We start from the raw sequence: 23,143 nt of genomic DNA on the forward strand, positions 1-23,143 counted from the left end.
AAAAATTTGAACGTGCTGACGGGGAGAAAGAAGAAAGTATCGAACTGACAAAAAAAAACGAGAAAAAAATTTCCAATCTTGGAAGCGGTCCAGCAATAGAGTTGTCACATTTTTTTCAATACCATTTATAAACCTATCGTTTAAAACTAAATATTTTTAAGCTTTTCCATCAAATTCTCGATGTATTACTTGTAAATTTAGTCTTCAAGTACAATTTAATGATATAATATATAGATATAATTTGAAAGTTAATTTTTAATATCGTTTAATATGTGTCAAGCGATATTATTATCAAAAGGCTGATTTCTTAAGGTGAAACGTTTCTTTCCATCAACTGTTTTCGCAGATGTTTGAATTCCTCACTTCGATTGAGAACAAAGCGAGGAACTTTTTTGTTTTCAAGAATTGTATAGCTCGTATTTTATTTATCAGGATCTCGTAAGAATCTCCATAATTTTTTAATGCAATACAATTTCTTTAATGTTTACTCATTTTCACTTTAATTCCAATACATCAAATACAATATTTCCTACAAGATAAAAAATATTACATAATCTGCTTGTATACTGCACTGTAAGAAGTGATTCGTTATGAAGGTATAAGCTTGACTAAAACATATGTTTTCATAACAAAAAAGCTTTCCATCGACACTCAAAAATGAGGAAAAAGGTAAAGACCTAAAACGCCTTTATCTGGACAATTGAATTTCAAAGCGAAAGAGCAGCAGCAACAGTAGTAACAGTGGCAGTGGCCGCTAATCCGCGTAATCCGTATGCCGAGCAATAACGTTGATGCACGTGGTGGCTATGTGGCGTTACAAACTCCCTTTCCCCGTTACCGCAAGCATGCCAGGATACATTATTTCAGGCGCAACATCTCTGACCCCCCTACTCGACCTTTCTTCTCAGCGTCTACTTGCGATTTGTCTCACTATCTCCATGGAAACAAAATGAGCTTCTTTCACTTTTTAACGGATTTCTTCATAATCGAATAATAGCACGTTATTAGTTTTTTATTATTCAAAAGATTATTATAAAATTTTTTTGGGAAGTTGATTCGATAATCTCGCTTAAGCCTTTTATTATGCTGAATTTAAATCTGAAAAGTTTTGAGATGAACGATTAGTTAACATGAAAATGCAGAATCACAAAATTAATGCTTACGTTGAATTAAACATATGAAAATGACTTTACAACCCGACAATCTTGTCCTGAATTTTAAAAAATTTTCCTATCTACAAAATGTAACTTGTTAAGTACCAATATTAAAACTTTTTGTGTCTATAATACCAGGTCTCATACCAATTTTGCTGGCTACCGAGGAAATTAATCCAAGATTCACTACGTAACTCTAGAACACCACGAATTCTAGACATATGACTCTAAAAACTACATGCTAACGAATGAATTGCTTCTCTGATTGAATACCGTAATCGGCACAAGGTAAGTTTGCTAAGAATTTTAATTATATTTTCTTATCAATTTTTAATCTATGCACTAAATTAACTTTGGCTCATACACACTTTAATTCACAGCTCCATGAAAGAACCATACTATTTTAAATTTCCTTGATTGAGGCATAATTGAGCACGAGTTTGCCTGTTCGTAATTAAGAAAAAAGAAGGATTGCGCGCGTTGACCTAAATAATTAGATGCAATCGGCTGGAAGGCGAATTGCGTCATTAGCAAGGTATATTTAATCGAGCCTTGTTTAATTATGAAGAAAGGCTAGTGCAACGATTGTCGTTTACATTGTTATTTACTTTTTACGCCTTCGTACTCGAGTGCTTTCTTTGATTTTCAGCTTCCTCTACCTATACGCCAGTTAGAATATCCTCCTGCTATTCCTCCTTTCCCCTGGTAAAACGTGTTCTGGAGAGTCAAAGATGATTGGAACATTTAATTATTAAAAAGCTTTTGCAAACTTAAAGACTACGATATTGTTTCATAAAAAACCTATAAAGCAAATTGAACTTTACAAGAAACATCTCCAAATCAACACTGTCGCATATATATCATCAATATTGAAGTTCTCAACAAGTACTTTATATTTCTTTTACTGAAAGATCCTTTCCTCGACTCACCTGTAAGCCACGAAATCTAGAGCGCGCAGTCAAAACTTTCCTTCCGGTCGGCTATTCTACACTTCTACTTGACGCCCTGAGGCGTTTCCTCGATTTTAACCCCGCGCGGTAGAGATAGGTCATCCTTCCTCTACTGTTTATTCAACGTTCTTTTTTTTTCGACTCTGCGCTGTGCTTCTCGCTTACCTCGATGGAAAAGAGTCACTTGACACTCTGCGAGTATAGTCGGTTCTCAAAATATTTTCCGAAGATCCGGAACGGTTTTTGTTCGTAATGGAGAATGAAACGAAGGGGTTGTCAGGTAGAACAGTTTAAAAGTAGGTCACCTATTGTATTAATCTTTGAATTTTTTAAACCACGCGGTACAATTGCGAATTGTCACTGAAAATATTATACTTTACGAATGAAAATAAGTATTTCATTAGCATTATTATTTATACTTCCCCTTTACAGAATTCTAATCCTGATTTTCAGAAAAGAAAGAATGTCAAACTAGATTATCGTTAAAACGGAACGAAGTATATTAAAGTCATGTTTGAACAATTAAAACTATTCATTTGTAACTTTTATCTACACTCCGTTTTCTAAACTATAATTCCGATTTTGTCCGATGAAATGAAAAGTTTAACTCTACTGGCATTGAAATGGAATGAAAATAACTGATATTTTGAAAATCTTAAGTACTTGATTAAAATACTAACACTTAAATGAACAAAAATATTTATCGACTCTAGAGAACAGATCAAGATAATTTTCACTTGCGCTTATAAAATTAAAAAAAATAAAAATTTTTTTCATTTCAGACAAATATCATCCACAGAGGTTTAGACCGATTTTTATAGCGTGTTCCATTACGATTGAAAAGATTAAAACCTGTGAAGCCAAATAAACGATAGGAGGAGCGTTTACTTGCCAGCCATTACGGAGTCAAATGCTTGAATCGAGAGGTGACAACAGGTCACGAGCTTCTCACTCCATTGAATTTATATTGCTAGTCGTCGAACGAGAAAACTTTTCCTCCGAACGTCCAATTCAGTTAGTGATCGAGAACGCCTCGAATCGAGAGTCGATCTCTCGATGTGGGCTCTCATTAACCAAAGAAGCAGAAAAAGGACCAAAAAGAGATTTCATCTTGAATCCTACGTATATATACACTACGAAGACGTAATAGTAAATGCCATCTCTCTCTGATAGTATCTACTGAAGTATTAGCCGGATATCTTATCCGCTAATAGATTTTTCCTCCTTTTTTCCCTTCCCGTATTTGCAGTTAGGCCGAGTGTATAAGATTCCACGACCCATATAGCGATTAAATCCTCATTATAGCATAGAATCTGAGAGAGAGAGAGAGAGAGAGAGAGAGAGAGAGAGAGAGAGACAGAGAGGCTCACTCACCCTCGAACTCGGTCTTTAGTGGCACCCCAGCGTCCACCACCGTCTAGATTATTCGAACTCTCTCGTGCTCTTGTGTACGTCAGATTTTCGCAGCAATTGGTAAGACGAATAAATACAGACTTACTGTAAGGATATAGTATTTCATATTTTAATAGAGTGGTTGTTTGGAATATACTGTACTCAAATAGAATTATCAAGATAAAGCTCTGTTAACGCACTTCTCACTTCAAGAAATACTAGAATAAACAGTGGAATTCGGTTAAAAATTTGCCTAAATATTCTTATAAATTTGATGATTTGAAGGTTTAACAATACGAAAATCAGCTTAATATGAGTTCTAAAAAGTTGTAGCACATTTGAGCTTTCGTTTAAAATAATGAAGGAAATAGACAAGATGAAATGAAACCGTTTCTCCTAAAAATGTTAATGCTGAATCTTGTTGTAAGGCATATATAATTCAGTTTGAAAATTGATTTATGATCTGAAAAATTAGACCCTCTATCGTTCAAGCTGTAACTAACAATTTGTTGCATTAGAAAGGTAGAAAGTTAAAATAACAAACTCTGATTGTCACTGCGTAAATGTGCAGTTTATATGCGAGAATTACGCAGAAATAGAAAAGCCAAAACTGCCTTACCGCTGCGACGCGGCTCCGGCCAGCCGTTCGAATTTACACGTATATATATGTTACCACGTACCACTTTACATTTACATAATACGAAGCTGGCTGCGGTGGCGCAAAGCTGCCGAATCGCTGGCCTCATGGCCTATTGCACTAAAGCTCTTATTCATACCTGCCAGTATATTTTGTATGTGAAGCTGCTTTTTCTCTCTTTTGATTTTTGAATTACTCTGCTACACAGATTACTGTTACGATGACGTTGCTGTTTCCAATGGAATTATCATAAATATTATTTTCAATATTTTTTTTTATTTCTTCTTTCCATTGAATTAGAGATTGCCGACAGATCGAGTCAAATCGTCTACCACTATGTTAATACCTATTTTATTCCCTTTTTTGATAAGATACACCTACTTACATCCTTCTTTTTTTAAAGAGATGGACTGTCGAATATCCGCATTTATATACACGCACGTACGCCCACACAACATATTGAAATATTATGGAGTTATCTATCTATTTTTTTCTCAATTAAAATTGTCATGTGAAAACATACATGTTGCTGAAAGAAACAGATCAGTCAAGATTACAAGAAAATTCTTACAAAACTTAAGTCTTCCTTTCAATAATTTGTATGCCATCTTATGACAATTTTTATGTAATTGGCTGATAGTGAGTATAATATATGTTATATCACAAGCAAGAACAGACACCAGACACTGAAATGTCGCCGAGCAGCTGTTTGCGTGTAGAGGCTTATCTCAAGCGTTCTCACAAAAATAACTATTTACGCAATTTCTTACTCTCCGCAGCTCCGGCACGGATCAACTTTGGAATGATGTCTGTAATTCGATACCGTCTTTTGCGGAGAGTGGGAAGCATGCATAGTTGTACACCTAATGTGCACTTTTGGCAAAAAGTTCATTGTAAAAATGGAAGGAAGAAGGCCTCCTCTCTCACGCTCTCGCACAGCAGTGGAGTGTTGAGCAATGAGTCCATCGGCCGGCGACAATTGTCCTTGCGTCAATGAGCGACCTACTTTTACCTTTGCTGCTAGAGCCCAGTGGCAAGGAGCTCTGAAAATTAGAGGGAACATTCGCGAACGGGAACAAAGAAAGAACGGTTATGCGTTGCAAAGTCAGGAAATTTGGCATCCAAGTCACTAAATTATTATTGATAGATTATTATACCACAAATTTTTAGTTCGAAAGAGGAACAAATTACGACCCAATCAATTACGGTAAAGGTTATTTAAAACTGAAATACTCCACCAAACACTCCCTCCCGACTTGTGCGGTGTGCATGGCTGTGAGCCGTGCCTCAGGCACATTTGACGTCATCAACGAACCCGTCAGGCAGAACAAGGCGCAGGACTCACGGAGCCATCGCAAAAGCGGAAGGAGCGTGATGCAGTAAACAGAGGTGTCGAAGAATATCCCAACGCCCCAGGTTATTCTTTCGATTCTATTAGCCCTTCATAATATTACTCATTTAATTCGTGGTAATAATTCAATCAGAGCATTATATAACTTGACAAAAAAAATCCGGACATAACTTTTGGTGACAACGATCGGATATAAATTATCATATAGGCAGAATTGTTATTATGTGTTCGGTATCTACACTGCCCGTCAATCACTTTTGCCATGCTTACCTCAAAATTAGGCAAAATTGAAAGTTTTGTATCTCGGTCAGAAATCATCGTATCACAAAAAACAGCAGGGCATTTTAAAGGTAATTGCAAAAGCTTCCATTTAAGACGTGCAGAGACTTAAAAATGAAAATATGTGTTTTTTACAGTAAAAAAACAGATTAAAAAAATTGAAATTTTTTTAACCTCGACTTAAATCAATGCCAATTTAGAACCAGGCGGTGGAGGGCAAATCGACCGGAGGGGTTCGGAGGGTAATGTCTTTCCCTTTAAAATTAGCCCCTGCGGGGTTCTATCCGATGTTTTTTAACCGAGTTACGGCGTTTTTTGTAAAAAAATAACCTTTTTTTTCAATCCTCAATTACTTCGACTTGCGTACGTTTTGGAAAAAAAATGCCAAGGAGAAAAAAGTTTCATTTTGTGCCCAAGAATATGAAAATAAAGTCAAAATAAAGAAATAGAGAAAAAAATTTGGTTCTGTTTTTTAGCGCATTAAAAAAATAAAGGAATTTAACTTTTTTTTTACGCTTCGTTTTAAAATGTCTAGGGACGTAGTAAATCACAAAAAAACTAAAACTAAGCGTAAAAAAAAAATTAAATTCCTTTATTTATTTAATGCGCTAAAAAACCGAAAAAAATTGTTTTCTCTATTTCTTTATTTTAACTTTATTTTCATATTCTTGGGCACAAAATGGAACTTTTTTCTCCTTGGCATTTTTTTCCAAAACGTACGCAAGTCGAAGTAATTGAGGATTGAAAAAAAAGGTTATTTTTTTTACAAAAAACGCCGTAACTCGGTTAAAAAACATCGGATAGAACCCCGCGGGGGATAATTTTAAAGGGAAAGACATTACCCTCCGAACCCCTCCGGTCGATTTGCCCTTCACCGCCTGGTTCTAAATTGGCATTTAAGTCGAGGTTAAAAAAATTTCAATTTTTTAATCAGTTTTTTTACTGTAAAAAACACATATTTTCATTTTTAAGTCTCTGCACGTCTTAAATGGAAGCTTTTGCAATTACCTTTAAAATGCTCTGCGGTTTTTTGTGATACGATGATTTCCGACCGAGATACAAAACTTTCAAGTTTGCCTAATTTTGAGGTAAGCATGGCAAAAGTGATTGACGGGCAGTGTATGTGGAAAAATTTGGGAGGATTAACTTGAAAATATTTGGCTATTTTGTTATAAAGGTATCAATCGTAATATCTGTTTCACCCAAACATAATTTGTTAATTTGTTCTATATTAGCACCCTCTAGAGTTGAGTCAGTTAAAAAAGCAAAATAAGAGACATGCGTAATGAATACTCTGTTACAATAGCAGAATTTAATAAGGTATGATAAAATATGTTAGCAAATGGAAAAGCTTTACTCAAAAGCCAGGGACCAGATGCAGATTCTTCTGCTAATGTATAGATGTTGTTTATTGGCATTTCTGTTACGTTTATGATAAATAGTAATTACAGCAGTCTATTATAGGATGTACTTACTGCTTTAAATGGTCTTACATATTTGGTTATACTCTTGATTATGGTGTTGATTGTTGATAATCCTGAGACGAAGGTACATATCCCATCATTGATGTTAGGAATTACTCTTGCTCCCTTCTTTATAATCATTCTCATCGATCACCTTTAAAGTATCGAACTTTTCCATATTCTAATAATATTTTAAAATATATATTTTTTAATTAGCTTCTAATTGCTGTATAAAACTGTTTATTTTCCTCTAGAAGTCTACTACTGATCTAATCAAATAACTGATCTAATAACTTTTCAAAGGGTACAACAACCTCATATCTAAATGTAAGGTTCTACTCTATGAGATCTAAGTTAACGATAATGTAATCATCTCCTTGATTTTTCTTCGTTTTAGTAATCCTCCTTATTCATGATAACCCTCTAATTTTGTCCATAAAAGTTTGCACTAGTCTTTGAAGATATTTTTGTTTAACAAAAATTCTTCCTTCTGATTTGAGTTCTTGTTCTTTCCCATGCAAAAATGTACTTGATTGTGAAATTTAATATATACTATCATCTTTTTCCTGTAGTATATTAATCAAATTATCTAATGCGCTGATAACATATCTTTCTATGATTTTTATATTTATAATGATCTTTATAATGATCTTTAATATGACTTTCATCAGTTTAAATGGTGATTGTGATCGCAAATATAAACTCTCCGATACTATCTACCGTCAAATATTCGCACTAAATGCATTTTCAATATATTTGAAATACACTGATCCTTGTAAAAGTAATTGAATAACTTACATATTACAACAATATAAAAAAATCTCATCGACATAACGAGACTCGCAAACAATAAAGCACATAACATCGAAATATTTACGAGTATACTTTTTCTCTTCCACGTATACATAGACAACCACTCACGTATTCGATAAAACCAGCACCTACTTTCGGCCCTGCAAATTTTTTTGCCGAGTACCGATCGATAGGGCAATTCTTCATCCACGCGAACACTGAAAAACGTGCCGAGTCGATAAAAGAAAGTTAACGCACGATGATGCCACCCTCGTGCACCAAGTCCTTATCTCTTCGTCGGCTGATCTGTCACTCGCACCTGTGCTATATAGTTGATTCCCTCCCCTCTCTCTCTTTCTCTCTCTTTCTCTCTCTCGCTCTCTCTCTCTTTCTCTCTCTCTCTCTCTCACTCTCTCTCTCTCTCTTGCCACCTCTTGATTTATTCACACACTGTTTCACTGAACTTCTCTCTTTCTCTTGTCTTCACTATTGTATGCGCTGACTTAAGCTGATTTTGATCTGCAGTGAAAACCAAATCCCTTTCAAATATTCAATATTTGTAATATTATTATAATATCGCTGCAATAAAATTACGATTATAATGGTTTGTCTTTATTTGATTATAGAAAATCTTTCAAAATTTGTCAAAAAGCGTAGAATTAATTTCTTTGTTTTTTTATTATTGTATATTTCCAGTAAATCTTCAAGCAATAAAATAATAAACATACGGTAATGAAGATTATAAAGAAGGAAAATGCATTAGAAGTTAATATTTATTAATTTATGGACTATCTACAATTTTTACTAAGATTGACACTTTCAACATTATAAAATTTCAATATAACTACTTATAACAACACCCGTACTTCTTTCACGCAAATACATAATCGAACAATAAATAAAATAAACTATACTGATAAATGTTTGGAGATCTTCACAGAGATCGCAAATATCAGATAAATAATATCTACTTACTAAAAGACACCATTAAAGTATTTGTATATTTGTCTAACATTTTTTAAAATATTATGAGCAGAACTTGAAGGTGCAAACAAAGTCGGTTCCGAACTCGTCACACTTGCAAATGTTGCAACCGTCGGGACTAAAAGTAGATCTGGGTGTACAGACTGGCTTGGTTTCATTGTCTAGAGGGCCACAGGCTATTATGGTACAGAATTTAGATAATCCATCTTCAGAGCAGGTGCAGATATTACATTGTTCTTTGAAGTGACTATTTGGTGTGCAAACTCGATCTATAGAAAAAAAATACTACTATCATTTGCATTGCTTTAATTTGATTACTTCATAAATTCATGATCAAACGTTGATATCTCACCTTCAGTTGATTTTACTATGAGCTTAGTGGAACCGTCTTGGTTCCAAATGTTCTTATCGCAATACATTTTTGTGCATTCAAAAGATTGCCCATCTTCTGAACAGCTACAGGTGTTGCAATAGTTTTTAAAGTTTTTAAGGGGCTCACAAACATGTTTAGTGTTGACTCGCATTTTGGTACTGCCATCTGCATTCCAGATTTTCTCATCACACCATATCATTGTACACATGGCGGACAAGCCATTATCGGAACAGACACAAGTATTGCAGTGTTCACTGAAGGCCTTTCGTGGTTCATAGACTTGATTCGTGACTGGTTTTTTTGCTACGACTTTCAAGCTTCCATCTTTGTTCCAAATATTCTTGTCACAATCCATTTTGGTACAAGAATAGGATAAACCATCACTAGCGCAGAAACAAGTATTGCAATAATTCTTGAAAGATTTACGAGGTTCACAAACTGTTTTAGGTTGTTCCACGGGGCACACCTGCAGATAACACATTGCATTAGTACCGTCCTCACTACAGTGACGGATATTATAAAGATCGGGACTAAATATAGATCCAGAAGTGCAATATTCATCTACAAAATTAGAAAATTTCCGATTAGTTACTAGAATACTCTCTTTAAATTCTTTTTAAATAATTGAAAACATACTGCTTTTGGTCAAGTGCCGACTCTTTCCATAAATCTGAAGACCTAGAGTGCACATTGCAGTCATTCCATCTTTGTTACATATACAACTGCTAAGATCGTCCATATTAAACTGTTTTCCTGGCTCGCACAACTTTTTTACTTCCTCTTTTGGGCACATCATATCCGTACAAGCAGCCGTCTTGCCATCCTTGGAGCAGACGCATGAATTACAGTTCTGCCGGAAAAGCGAGTTCGGTATACAGAACAATTCTTCAGCTGAAACGTAGAAAAGCCTTTAGAAAAAAAACCTTTAGTTAATATTTACAAAATATAAATTATAAATTTACCTGCTACTACACTGATGATGAGAAAAGTAACGAGCAAAGACTTCATCTTAAAGATGTTTTCACTTGGTTATTCCTTTGTGAGCTTACTGTTATTTTTTAAGTTGAGCCTCTTCCACTCCACTGTAAATTTTCAGTATGACTAGCTCTTTTCATTGAATCATCTTAAATACTCATTAAAGGGATCTACGTTAGGAATGATTATATTTTATCTTATTGACAACATGTAAGTATAATCAGACAGCTCAACCACACAAGTGGACAGTTTCTCGATATGAAAAATTATCTGACTCTACTTAACGACACTTATCAGATAGCCAGTGACTTACCAATCAATGTAGAAAACCATTTAAGATATTATTACATGATTCATTGGAATAACCCAGAAATGTAAACTAACTTGATCAAAATTGACTCTGCTTTGTTCTTTCTACTAAACGGTTATAATAGTGGAGGACCCTAGTTATTTATAGAAATCATAAGGACAAATTCTGAAGCACGTATTCAAACTGATATAGCTTGTAAAATATATCATAAGAATTTTCATGCCATTGATTTTAAAGATACGAATAGTTGGACTAATATTCTTATATCAACATTAATTACAACTTTATGTGTATTTTATCTTAGAATTTCATAAAATAATAAATATTTTTCTAATAGTATTCTAACATTCAACATATTGCATAAATTGAAGAAAATAAATCTTCATTAGCATAAAAAATAAAATCGAAAATAAGCGTTTTCATAAAGCGATTGCAAGTAGCTCTCGGTATCGTTCACTTCGTAAGTTAGTGTAATTAAGAATATATATGTCGTTTGGCCAAGTTCTACAGACAACAATGTTGTCCACAAGCCCCGGTAGAGTAAAGCAGTATAATCACGTGCACGTACGCCTGAAAACGAGGGTGTCTGCGATCTGATAGTCAGCTGAGAGAAACTTCGGCGCTCCTTAAATGCACGTCCTCACAAACTCTGTCTGTATACTCTCTTTCTTTCTCTCTCTCTCTCTCATACTCTCTCATTCCCAGTAGAGAATTCTTTCACATCATCGATGTCGTTACCGATGATGAGATTTAACTTTTTATTCGATTGGGTTGATCTCAACAATGGGAGAACTCGAGATGCAAGCAAAAACGACTGATATGTTTAATAAACTTAGAGTTGAGGGTATAAAATTTTATTCATTATTAAAATGTCACTTTATATAAATATATCTGTATAATACCTTTAATAGCATGGTTAAAGCTGATATTACACCAGAGTTTTTAATTTTACTCAGAAGCATTCATGTTAACATCATTGATATATTATATCGAATGTTGCAAGGCAAAAAAAACCTAAAATTTTTGTTTATTCAAGCATTTGAAACCTACAATAAAGATTTAATCTGCTATACTTCAATGTAAATTACCTTGCCGTTATAGTACACCGTTTACATAAGTCTAGACATTTTTAAGGCATTTGTATATTATTTTACAGGCAGAGATATTTGATATTTGGTTCTCAAATTAATACGGTCATATTTAGCGGTAGTTGTAATTTTATGTTAGTGAGGTCCTGTATAAAAAATAAAATATAAACCATGTATGACAATATTCACTAAATGAAAGGGAAAGAAGTACCTAAATTTATGTAAAAGTTTTTAATTTGACCATCATTTGATTTTTTACTTAATGACAAGAATTAACTATTTTTTGATCATAGAAATCTTATTAATTTGCATCCATATTTTTTATATAATTAGAAACGAACCAAGTATCACGTCAAGCTATCATTTTGTTATCTAGATTATTTATAATTATAAACGATTGTATCATTAAGCTATCAAATATCGATCAAATGGACTTGTGTTGATAATAATTACAATAAACAAGATTTTTACATAAATTATCAGACTGTTGTAAAAATATTATTTTTAATTACTTGTCGCTTACTGATAACGTCTGCTAAAACAGTAAGAGCAAAGTGGTACTAAATTTTCACATAGAAAAAGTTATTATATTTAAAAGTAGAGATGACGATATAAAAAATTTTTAATAATTGTAAGTCAGTTAATCAGAAATGGGATATCAAAGTCTAAAGCATTAATTATAGTAAATATTAATACAATTATACCGATTGTAATATTAAGAATCAATCGTAAACTCATAGTGTAAGATGAAAATAACAGACTATTTTTTTATCAAATTCTCATTCACAAATTTGATTACATTTGCGAAAGTTGAAACCTGCTCGTTCAAAATGAATTACGCATGAATTAATTACCCAATTTATTTCAATCCCGTGTAGCCGACTTGGGCACCGGATTTCGCTAACTGCATTGCAACTCGAGAGTTTTACGATGGGCCGAAGTTGAAAAGGGCTGACGGTTTACGGCTCCCACATAAAGGCACCGGATTTCTACGCACTTAAAGGCTTCTTTATAGCGTTGTGTACTTGAACAGCAAAATAGATATAGCAAGGATGTATGCAATTTGATTTGTTGATTTAATTAGAAAAACGTGCCACTTCAAATTGAACGGCTAAACATCATTTGTGAATTAAAAAGTTGTTGTAATTACAGTTCTTTTAGAATATAATTTGCCTTAAATTAACTGATACAACAGAATAATCCATTACTTGTATTCAAATGCATTGTACTTGCACGTAATCTTAAGTAGCCTACAACCGAGACTTTATTTTCTCTCTCTCTTTTACGACACACACACACACACTTTTACGATATTCTCTACGTGTACGCTCATCAAAAGTTCAAGGAGTTGATAATCCACACGGTAACGATTTTATGAGACGCTAATTATGGTATAGTTATAATTATGCTGTATATCTTTATAAACAAAATAACACGCATGCGAATTATACATAAAATTATTTTGCGTATGTATCGTCATAATTAAAAATCCATAATCATTTACAAATCTAAATTTCAAATTTCAATAATTACCATTTTTACCGTCATTATAATGTCAAAAAAGAAAAAATTTACCTTATCAACCTATAAAGAATTGAAAAATTGATCATTAGTTACAAAATCGAAAATTTGATTTCACAGCTGAAGTTTTAAATCGATAATCACAAATTACAATATCAAGATAAATTTTTGTCATAACTTTATTTTTCGCTACTCCGTGCGCAAAGTGCGTCTTTCCCGCACGCTCGACAGAAAACGTACGTTGAAAATCGCACTTTCCACATGTCGTATAAAAAAATACGGTACGACACATGTTCGAGAAAGAGTTTCTCGTCTCGTGTACCTTTTCACCATCGCTCCGCTCGGGCGTAAACGCCACACGGGACAAGAATCTACTTTCCCGCACTTGTATCGTAATGTACTATTTTGTTGAAGGGGGAAAAATATAATTATAAAATTCGACATGATATAATATGCGATAATACAAATTAGATTTTATATTGTAGACAGCGAAAGAACATTCATTTATATGTCGAACAAAAATGCATCAATGCACTTCCCGACGTGTTGAAAAAGAATTAGTACATTACGATACAAGTGCGGGAAAGTAGATTCTTGTCTCGCTTCTTGTCCTCGCTTCGCTTGGACGTAAACGCCACACGAGATGAGAAACTTTTTCCCGAACAAGTGTCATCTTTTGATACGACGTGTGGAAAGTGCAATTTTCAACGCATGTTTTCTGCCGAGCGTGCGGAAAAGACGCACTTTGCGCACGGAGTATCAAAAGAAAATTTTTGTAAACCGGAGTACCTAAATTGTAGGATTATTTTCAATGCTACTTTGGAACAATCATACGCTATTATAATATTATTAAAATAATAAGTATAATAAGACGATCTGATTCTAGTCAGATTGCTCAATAAATAAATATTGAAACATAAATCATTGAAATATGATCGTATTGAATCGTTGAAATATAGATACTGTTTCTTTAAAATATTGTGAAATGAATTTCACTTCTGAGAAGGCTATCTATGATTATTATGAATTGATCACACTGATCCGAAAAAAATGTCATTTGTTGACATAAAATGTTAGTGATTTTTATGTCGAAATATAATCACGAAAGGTTTCATCAGCGATTTACATATACTATAATGTACTCATATTGATTTAAAAATAACGTGAACAAAGGTAAAAAATGTGTTTGAACTGTTTTTGTTAACTTTGACGGTGTAAATCACTACGTAACGATAACGTACATACTGCCGGTGTTTTTTTGATCTTAGTATTTGGATCACTTCATGTGCTGTTTATTATCATTATATTTGCCTTTCTTTTTATTAAAAAACTCAGAGTTTATGTTTACATATTTATGTATTTCTAATATATACATGTTTATTATTTAATAATTATTAACAGGTTATTTTTCGTATTTCAATGATTGAAATCACCTCTATCAGTATTTGCTTTAAAGGCAGCTTCTTCAAAAATGAAGTTCAATTAATAAAATGCATTAAAATTTCAATAATAAAAGTTCTAAAAATAAATGTATCCTTTTGTTGTCAAATAATATACTTTGCATATTTAATTCTAAAACCGAAGTATGTCAATTTAATTATTTGTGATTTATGATTTATTATTTGAAGGCTACTTGTTTTTATATATTCAACATATTTGATAATATATATTATTTCCGGAAAGTCAAAGAAATAATTATTCTAAGAACCTATAATGGAGTTCTTTTAACAAAATCAAAATCAATAAGAAAATGGTCTTGAAACTAACCATCATGACCCAATAATTGGTGTTTAGAGTAAATATTAATTTACTGCAAACACCGTCAATGATTGATGATTGCTTTAACGATACATACATTATAATAATTATATACTTTTAATTGTAAAAATTGCCACAATGATGTTCGTGAATAAATTTACATTTTAATGGCAATAAAAATAATGATTGTAATACAAGGTGACGAATAATAAGCACAAACTCACGATAGAAGTATAAATGAATCTTATTGGTGTATAGAAAAATTTCCTATAATTTGTTGAATAAAAATAAACTTGATTTAGCCAATTAAACAAGAAAGCACCGTGCCGGCATACCTATATGTACTCTAAAATTGTCCACAAAAAAACATGAAATTGAACCATGCAGATGGAACCATGAGAAACTCTTAAAACCAGATCTGTCAAAGAGTACAGAGTCTAAGCAAATTCGTAGCTAGTATATATTTGATGATTATTATAATAATGTTTGCAGGAAGGCAGAGGAGCGACCTGTTATTAAACATCGTCCGGACTTTGAAAAAGACGATTTCAAAGTATGATGTAAAAAACTTGGTTATTTAACTATTTTGACTATTTGAATTTATTGTTACAATAATTTTTGTAAAAAATCTAAACTCATACGAATTTGAATTGTTGGATTTTTTGCGTAATAATAAATATGAACTCACTCTTTCATTGATTGTCTTACATTGGAATCGCTAATCGGTTTTCAGATAATTCGTACTTTCCGACAACTACTCACTCGTATGAAACTGACATCTCCGCATGTGTTAAATAGTCGAGTATATTTTGTAAGCAAATGGTTATGAATACGGCCATTCAAAACAACATGTGCCTGGTAAACAGACTCGCAAAGAACTACTAACAGCACTGATCACGAAGTTACTGTTTATTGCTTCCGTCGCAATTGTAACGCGGTGATAACGAGTGAATGACTATTGGCATTTTTTATAACAATTATACTAATCCATGAAATATTTCTACAAAATAGTTTTGTCTTGAATTTATAGTACGTATGTGGGTAAGCAAATATGTGAGCCAAACTTTTTCTTTGAAAATGACTGTAAACTTACAGACGTTTTTCGGATGGTTAAAACACTGCCTGCACAATGTAAAGGCTGTGAACATTTTGATTTTTTGAAAACACATAGAACTCGTCAAGCTCCATCAGTCGTAGTGACCGAGGAGCCTGAACAAGAGTGCGATCCAGGAACTACATTCATTAATTATTATAACATATGCAAATGTGAAGCTAGTCTGCACTCTAATGGATTGATATTATGAGAATATTTGAAACAACCATATAACTATCAACGTCGGCGATCTTCTCAACTGAATAATATGAAACTATCGAATCTATCGATGAAGCAATGCAATTCTCTAATTTCTCTTGCATTGACATCGAAACATTTACACATCACTGTAACTTTTCATATGATATAAAGTGAAGAACTCCTTTACTATGCTACGGAGTTTTGCTCTTCAAAAAATTCAAACATAAACGAAACTCGGAAGTCTAGCCACGAGATACTACTCACTATGCAGCTGTTAGTGCAAACCTACACCTCGCAAGTTAATAAATCTAAGGATAACAGATTAGAGAAATAATTTTTTTTAATTTTTATCTTTAAAAATACTTTCACAAAATCTTTATTCTGGAAAAGCGTAACTCCAGGTCTCTGAAGGAGAATCAAATCATTTTGTAATTGGTCTTTTGTATAATCAATCTGATCTCAATAGTCATTCCGACACAGAGGGATCAAGACATGGAAAGATCTTTACAAATAGGTGACAAATTGCGTTTTTCGCACGATGTGAAAAACTTTTGCACATTGGAAAAATAACAGTGCATTGATTCAGTAGATATTTCTGTATATGATTCAAGTCTTTTAATTTTCGAAATTATTATTGTTTTTTAAATGAATAAGAGCAATCGTATTATTTTAGTAATACCGAACTGTTGAATTTATGAACTTAAAAAATTAAATTCTACTTACTATTGATTTTCGTAAATGTGATTTATTTATAAAATCATTCAGTAAACTGTTTATATAAAATAAGATGTACTTAATAATGCTACTCTAATCATCTTGGCATCAATATTAATGATTAAATTCTTCTAAAAAATTTCTAGTTTAATCATTGTTAATAATTTTATCTTCAATATGACGATTATCATGAAAAAATCTAAATAGGTATTTACTAAAAATTCACTTGAGTAAACTGATTTTGAATTATGTTAATGTATTAAATACGAAAACTGACTGTTAATTTTTAAAAAACTCTAGGTGTAAACAGATCTAATAACATTTACGTAGTCCGCCTTATTCTTTGAACCCAATAAGGTTTATATCGCACGATGTCTAGTCAATATCTTGCATAAACGACCGTTTTTTCAAATACTTTCTGAGTATATTCATGGTAATGATCATGCTGAAATGCGCATTTGTAAGCGGGAACTATAGAAGCAGTGTCTTCCAGATTCCCCGTTGCGAAAATATATCGCGAGGATTGCTCGAGCTTCGTGCAAATTTCACACACACATGTACACACATACACACACACACACACACACACACGTACACACACACACACACACACACACACACACACACACACACACACACACACACACACACACTCGAATGAACGTCAGGGATTCTAACAAACGTCTATAGCCGCGAAAAATTCATTTCTTACGCGCACACGACCTGGGGGGTACATCCTAAAACTATCCCCACTATATCGTTCGCGCATACGAGCGCGACATATGGCAACGCGATCATGATCATCTTTTATAAACGAGCTGCCGATCAAAAACGAATCATTTGACGTTTTAAGAACAATAGAAGCCTATCATGAAGTCGCTGTTTATTATTGTACTGAGTATTGCTGTTGCAGGTTTCGTTTTATTTTGAAAATCTTTGCTTTACATTTGTAAGATCGTACCGAGCTTTATATACTGCAATATTTATACAAGTTAGTATTGAAAATATTTTAATTCAATTTACTTTTCAGAAGCGCAAGAGAGACAACGCTGCGAGCCCAAAACCCAGTTCATGCAGTATTGCAATACATGTTTCTGCGATGATGGTGGTTTTCTTATGGGTTGCACTCTTAGGGCCTGTGAGCCCGATGTCTGGAATATCGATGGTACCAAGAAAGATCAGCTAACCGTTTCTCAACACAAGAACGTCGCCGAAAGATCGACTACAGGTAAAAAAGACAAACTAAATTTAACGCAAACGCGAACGATTTGGTTTCATTATTTATTTTCTTACTAGCAATAAATTAAGCATTATTTTCATTACAAAACAACTTGTATACTTATTTGAAGCTGAATTAATATTCGAAATAAATTATGCGTTTTTATTCGTTTCCGTTAGTTAAATATTTATCGAGTATAGCATATAAAAAATCGAGAAAAAAAATACGCCGCTGTTCTCAACTTGTTAATTATTTATATGAAGATCTTACTGATATTTATATTTTTAAGTAAATGACTAGGTATTGCAGTATTAAAACAAAAGTTTCATGTACTCAATTACCTCCGCGGTTCACTATCATTATTTTCTTTTATTAAAGAAGATTTTTACTTGAGCATTTACCATCTCTTTCGATTGTTTTACAGTGTGGCAAAAAAGATGTGAGCCTGGAAAAGTATTCAAATATTACTGCAATTTCTGCACCTGCAGTAGCGTAGGTAAAGTTGGTCGTTGCACTAGAATGTTATGCAATAAAAATATGTACAACGAAGATGGTACCTTGAAAATCGATGATCCATGAAAACAATGAAGGTAATTTCATGATTCTACGTTGCTTCGATCTCTTGTGAGACGAAAGATTGACGTGTTTATTGACTTTTAGGCAAGAAATGCAAAGCAGGTGAAGTTTCCATTCAAAATAATTGCAAGGTCTGTACTTGTAACAAATATGGTACCGACTCGATTTGTAGCAATGAGAGATGCTCCGAGAATTCGATCGAAAATGAAGGTGCAGAGAAAAGCAAGAAGTAGGGACCTTTCTACAAATAAAGCGACAGCTGTACACCTAAAGAGTGGTTCTACAGCGAGTGTAAATAATGTGTTTGCTCAACAAATGGAAAAAGTGTTTTGTGTACATCGGCGCTATGTCAAGTTTGAAGAATATTATTCATCGACTATTCCACCAAAGATATTCGATTGTTATTTGTCCATTGGCCTCGGTTGGCTCGAATCACTTTCCTGCACTAGTATATGAATCTACTGTAATAGCGTTTGAAATCAAGTATAATTTTATTACACATGATTTGTGTATTTTATCTGAGTTGCATTAAACTTGAAGAATTGGAATATTTTTTAAAAAAAGCGTGCTTATTTTCTTAAAATAAGCCCTACTTATTTTCAGCATAAATAACTGAAATTTATAATTGATGCACAATTAGACACTGAGTTATTTTTACTATACCTACCACTTGTTTGGGAATATATATGACTTGGCATTAATCACTCATTTAATCATCTAAAATAAGAAACAATTGTGCGAGCTTAGATCAAAGATCAACAAATTTGGTAAGACTTGCTTTTGCCGCGAAAACGGAGATTTTTATTCATGCACCGATATGTTTAGCGAACGACGGAAGTCGCAAAATTCACCAGTCTGAAAAACAGGTTTGAATACATGAATTCTTACTTCATGGAAGATTGCAACTGTTGCGTTTTTGTTCATCATGAATCAACGATATTTTCTTATCGTGCCTTTTAATCTGTTTTTACAACCAAACACATACTTGTGCATGTTAGATGTGAAAAAAATATCCATCAAAAAAATTAAAGAAACATTCATTGTAATTACAACTTATTAGGAAAGTTTCGATAAATTTGAAAATTGTCTATATTATTTTTTTAATACAAATGAAGGAAGAACATGTTGAATATTTGATAAATCATACTTCAAGAATAAATAAATTTTAAATTTTGTTTTATTTTTATTAATATTACATAGAAGTAAAATATGTACACTATATCTTTTCTTATAGTCACTAAATCTCTGTTATCTAATGCAAATAATATTGTCTGAAATTGAAATAAAAGATAAAAGCTTAACCTATCGATACTCTGTTTAACATTGAGGAAAAGAAGCATAGATTGAAATATGAACGCGGGCTACTGAAGGATATTTCAATTTAATTTTAAATGCGCAAGTCTCTTCTTCTTAATGTTTATGGCTTTGCTCGAGTGCTTGATAGCAATTTCCAGTACTAACTAAGCCACTTTCAACTATGATTTGTAGACGTTATCTCATAAATAGTAGCAGTATGTGGGTTTCATTCATACTCTCCATTCAACTCTTCGGTTGAATACAAAGGAAATGAAAAACCAAAAAGTGAAAAGGATATAAAAAGAAAATTAGGAAATTAAATAATTGGAAATAAAAGGAAAAATATTAAATTGCTAAAACAAACAATAGAAATGATTGAATATAAAGAATATTTATATATTATTTATTAATTATTTAAATATGTATATAAATTGCATGGTTTAAGAAATTTAGTACAACTAAAGTTAGCAAACCTACTGACAGAATGCTTAAGTGAGACTGTTCTTTTAGATTTACATGTAGAACAAAACCAAAAAATATGATTAATACCTTTTCTAGCGTTATTATAAGTAGGAAGATACTCTATGTTTGTTAAATTTTTTCTAAATAAACTAAATCTCAAATTACAGTGGTTTAATTTCTGTCTATTAAATGAGAATGTATGTAATTTTAATTGATGAATTTTTAAAATGAGCTTGAAATAATAATTTTTTAATATGAATTAAAGTATTATGTAAACACCTCTCAGATGAATTATTCATGTGAATGTATTTTTAGATGTGATATGTCTTAATTAAAGGTATTGGAATATAGAGCCATGAGATCACTCTTAGTTATACACGAGCTCGACTTTTAAGCGATTGAATAAATGAAAAGTTTTAAGCTAACGGTACAAAGTTGGTTTGTAGCCGACTTTTAGCTATTTTGCTGACGCAAGAAAAATATAACTGTAATTCGAAACGTAATTAAACATATTTTCCGCAAAATTTCAAAAGGAAATTTGAACAATTCTGAGGGTGATTAAAATCACTTATTATTTTGTATATTATACTATTAAGACGATATCCTCAGCGAGCTTACTTGAAAATTTAACTTATGTACAATATAGTAGAAAATTTGTGAGTTTCAAATTCGATACTGATAAATAAAACTTTCGTTTTAAATTTTTCAGACCGAGGTAATCCGTATCCATACTCACGGCGTATTTTTCAGAAAAGGGCCATAATGTGTGCATTTACTTTACCATCGCTAAGAGCACAGCTTACAGCTTGCACGCGGACGTGGCTTGTTCAATCGGAGGAATTGCAAATGTCACCAACATCGATATTGTTCATGCTCGTAAGTTATATTGTTTTTCCACTCTCAAAAAAATTTAGATTTACAATTTTTTCATCAAACAAGTTGAGTATATAACGAAAAATATATTTGCTTAATCAAAGTTTCTTATCGGCACGATGAATTAATAAATAGTAGATTAATATTTTGCGCATAAATTTATTAATTATAAAATACACTCATAAATCTCATCATTTCGGATAAAATTGTTGTAGAGCCAGCAAAGTTGGATTTAGGTTGAATGGCTTCAGCACTTGTCTCTTTCCTATGATAGGCAAAATAAAATATTTATATGTGTATAATTTTTACAAGTAAATTTATGAAGCAAAACAAAATAATAAAGAAAAACTGAAGAGTACTTATTTATTCCAGCAGTGAGCGAAACAAGGCGATGCCTGTGTGTCCGGAAAAACTTTCTACGGTAGCAAGTGCAATCGATGCGTCTGCACGGGAAACGGAAAGAGCGCATTTTGCACCCTAATGTCATGTCAAGGGAGTAAGTAAGGAGCGGATGCCGAACACTCGTCGATGGACCGAATGAAAAAGACTGCTTTGTTGGAGTACAAAGGGAGATACGACACTTCCCCTATAACAATGTTCTTGCTTCCTATTTACATGAAAGTATTGCAAATTTTACACTTCTCAAATATTCACTCGACGTACTTTCAACTTTTGACTTATGAATTTCCTGACTAGTGTTGGAGTTATTTTACAGACTAGAAATTTTTCTTTACTTTTAAGATCTTGTAAAAAAATGTGGTTTTATAATTCTTAAAAAGTTAATATATTTCAAGTTCGAGTGTATACTTTCTCGTTGCATCAGAAAACATCATGCAGGGAAGTCGCATGTTCGACTCGACAAGTAGATTACGTATGCGCTGACAGTTTGGCCTCACTTTGCAGTCGCCCTCTATCATGCGCAAATGTATTCATTAGGTTTGCTTACTGCAAGAAATTAGAAATTACCAAGTCGAGCAATTTACAATTCTCTCGAAGAGTTAGCCTGACCTTAATTTTGAATATACGCTAGTTATATTTTTCATACGTGACTGACTGCATTTATTAGACGAAAATTTGCATTCATATTGATGGCGATATGCAATGTAAAATGAAAAAATAGATTCATTCTGATATTCATAAAGATAATTTATAAAGAAGAACGATAATACATCTCAAAATTACAATAGCGTACAAAAAATGATTTAAGAATGTTGATAAAAACAATTGAAATATGTTACATTAATTATTAATAATTAGTTTGTTGGCGCTATAATACGACGATAGACTAGAAAGAGAGAAGAATTTCTAATGCAATTTCTCGAAGAGAATTACCAAGAAGAAAGACGACTGATATCAATTCGCGAAGATCGCTTTTGCGCCGTTTCAACAGTATTACAAATCTTTTACTTCTACGTCAAAATAGTTATAAAAAATTTCTCAATATTTTATATTTTTAAAATAGTTTACATTATAAACAAGACACGAGATTAAAGACCATTCAAAGCACTAAAAATTGTATTTTTACGATTCATCATGCTGCTCCTTTGGATTAATAATCACAGATCTGAATAATTTCATAAATATTTCAGAAAGAGGTAGACGTTTCAATGATTATTCATAAAAGCTCCTTCAAACGATGCTTTATTCAAAACTCACATCTCCAATGTGTTATACAATACAAG

At 32.7% G+C, this 23,143-nt stretch overlaps 2 protein-coding genes across 2 annotated transcripts; one reads left to right on the top strand and one right to left on the bottom strand.

Annotated features, from left to right (window-relative positions):
• Positions 1 to 9,044: 9,044 nt before the first annotated feature.
• Positions 9,045 to 10,383, bottom strand: LOC131665831 (protein psiR-like). The gene is made up of 4 exons (XM_058937991.1): positions 10,338 to 10,383; positions 10,012 to 10,266; positions 9,355 to 9,936; positions 9,045 to 9,271 (listed from the first exon to the last, which is right to left on the bottom strand). The coding sequence occupies exons 1-4, from the start codon at positions 10,381 to 10,383 to the stop codon at positions 9,045 to 9,047; spliced, it is 1,110 nt and encodes a 369-aa protein (XP_058793974.1).
• Positions 10,384 to 17,875: 7,492 nt separating this feature from the next.
• LOC131665832 (uncharacterized) lies at positions 17,876 to 21,965 on the top strand. The gene is made up of 6 exons (XM_058937993.1): positions 17,876 to 17,948; positions 18,066 to 18,263; positions 18,679 to 18,830; positions 18,915 to 19,059; positions 21,339 to 21,464; positions 21,850 to 21,965. Exons 1-6 carry the CDS (start codon positions 17,906 to 17,908, stop codon positions 21,963 to 21,965), a joined length of 780 nt encoding a protein of 259 aa, XP_058793976.1. The 5' UTR covers positions 17,876 to 17,905.
• Positions 21,966 to 23,143: the final 1,178 nt, after the last annotated feature.

The sequence above is a fragment of the Phymastichus coffea genome, unplaced genomic scaffold, assembly GCF_024137745.1.
Source record: "Phymastichus coffea isolate CEN01 unplaced genomic scaffold, Cenicafe_Pcof_1.1 PCOF00054, whole genome shotgun sequence".
NCBI lineage: Eukaryota > Metazoa > Arthropoda > Insecta > Hymenoptera > Eulophidae > Phymastichus > Phymastichus coffea.

What these genes read in the sequence shown, in the direction of transcription:
- LOC131665831 (XM_058937991.1), bottom strand. Translation starts at nt 10,383, where the DNA reads ATGAAGTCTTTGCTCGTTACTTTTCTCATCATCAGTGTAGTAGCAG. An exon ending in TCGGCACTTGACCAAAAGCA is followed by an intron (nt 9,937 to 10,011) that starts GTATGTTTTCAA and finishes CTAATTTTGTAG; the next exon opens with ATGAATATTGCACTTCTGGA. An exon ending in CATAGTAAAATCAACTGAAG is followed by an intron (nt 9,272 to 9,354) that starts GTGAGATATCAA and finishes TTTTTTCTATAG; the next exon opens with ATCGAGTTTGCACACCAAAT.
- LOC131665832 (XM_058937993.1), top strand. Translation starts at nt 17,906, where the DNA reads ATGAAGTCGCTGTTTATTATTGTACTGAGTATTGCTGTTGCAG. An exon ending in CCTTGAAAATCGATGATCCA is followed by an intron (nt 18,831 to 18,914) that starts TGAAAACAATGA and finishes ATTGACTTTTAG; the next exon opens with GCAAGAAATGCAAAGCAGGT. An exon ending in CATCGATATTGTTCATGCTC is followed by an intron (nt 21,465 to 21,849) that starts GTAAGTTATATT and finishes GAGCGAAACAAG; the next exon opens with GCGATGCCTGTGTGTCCGGA.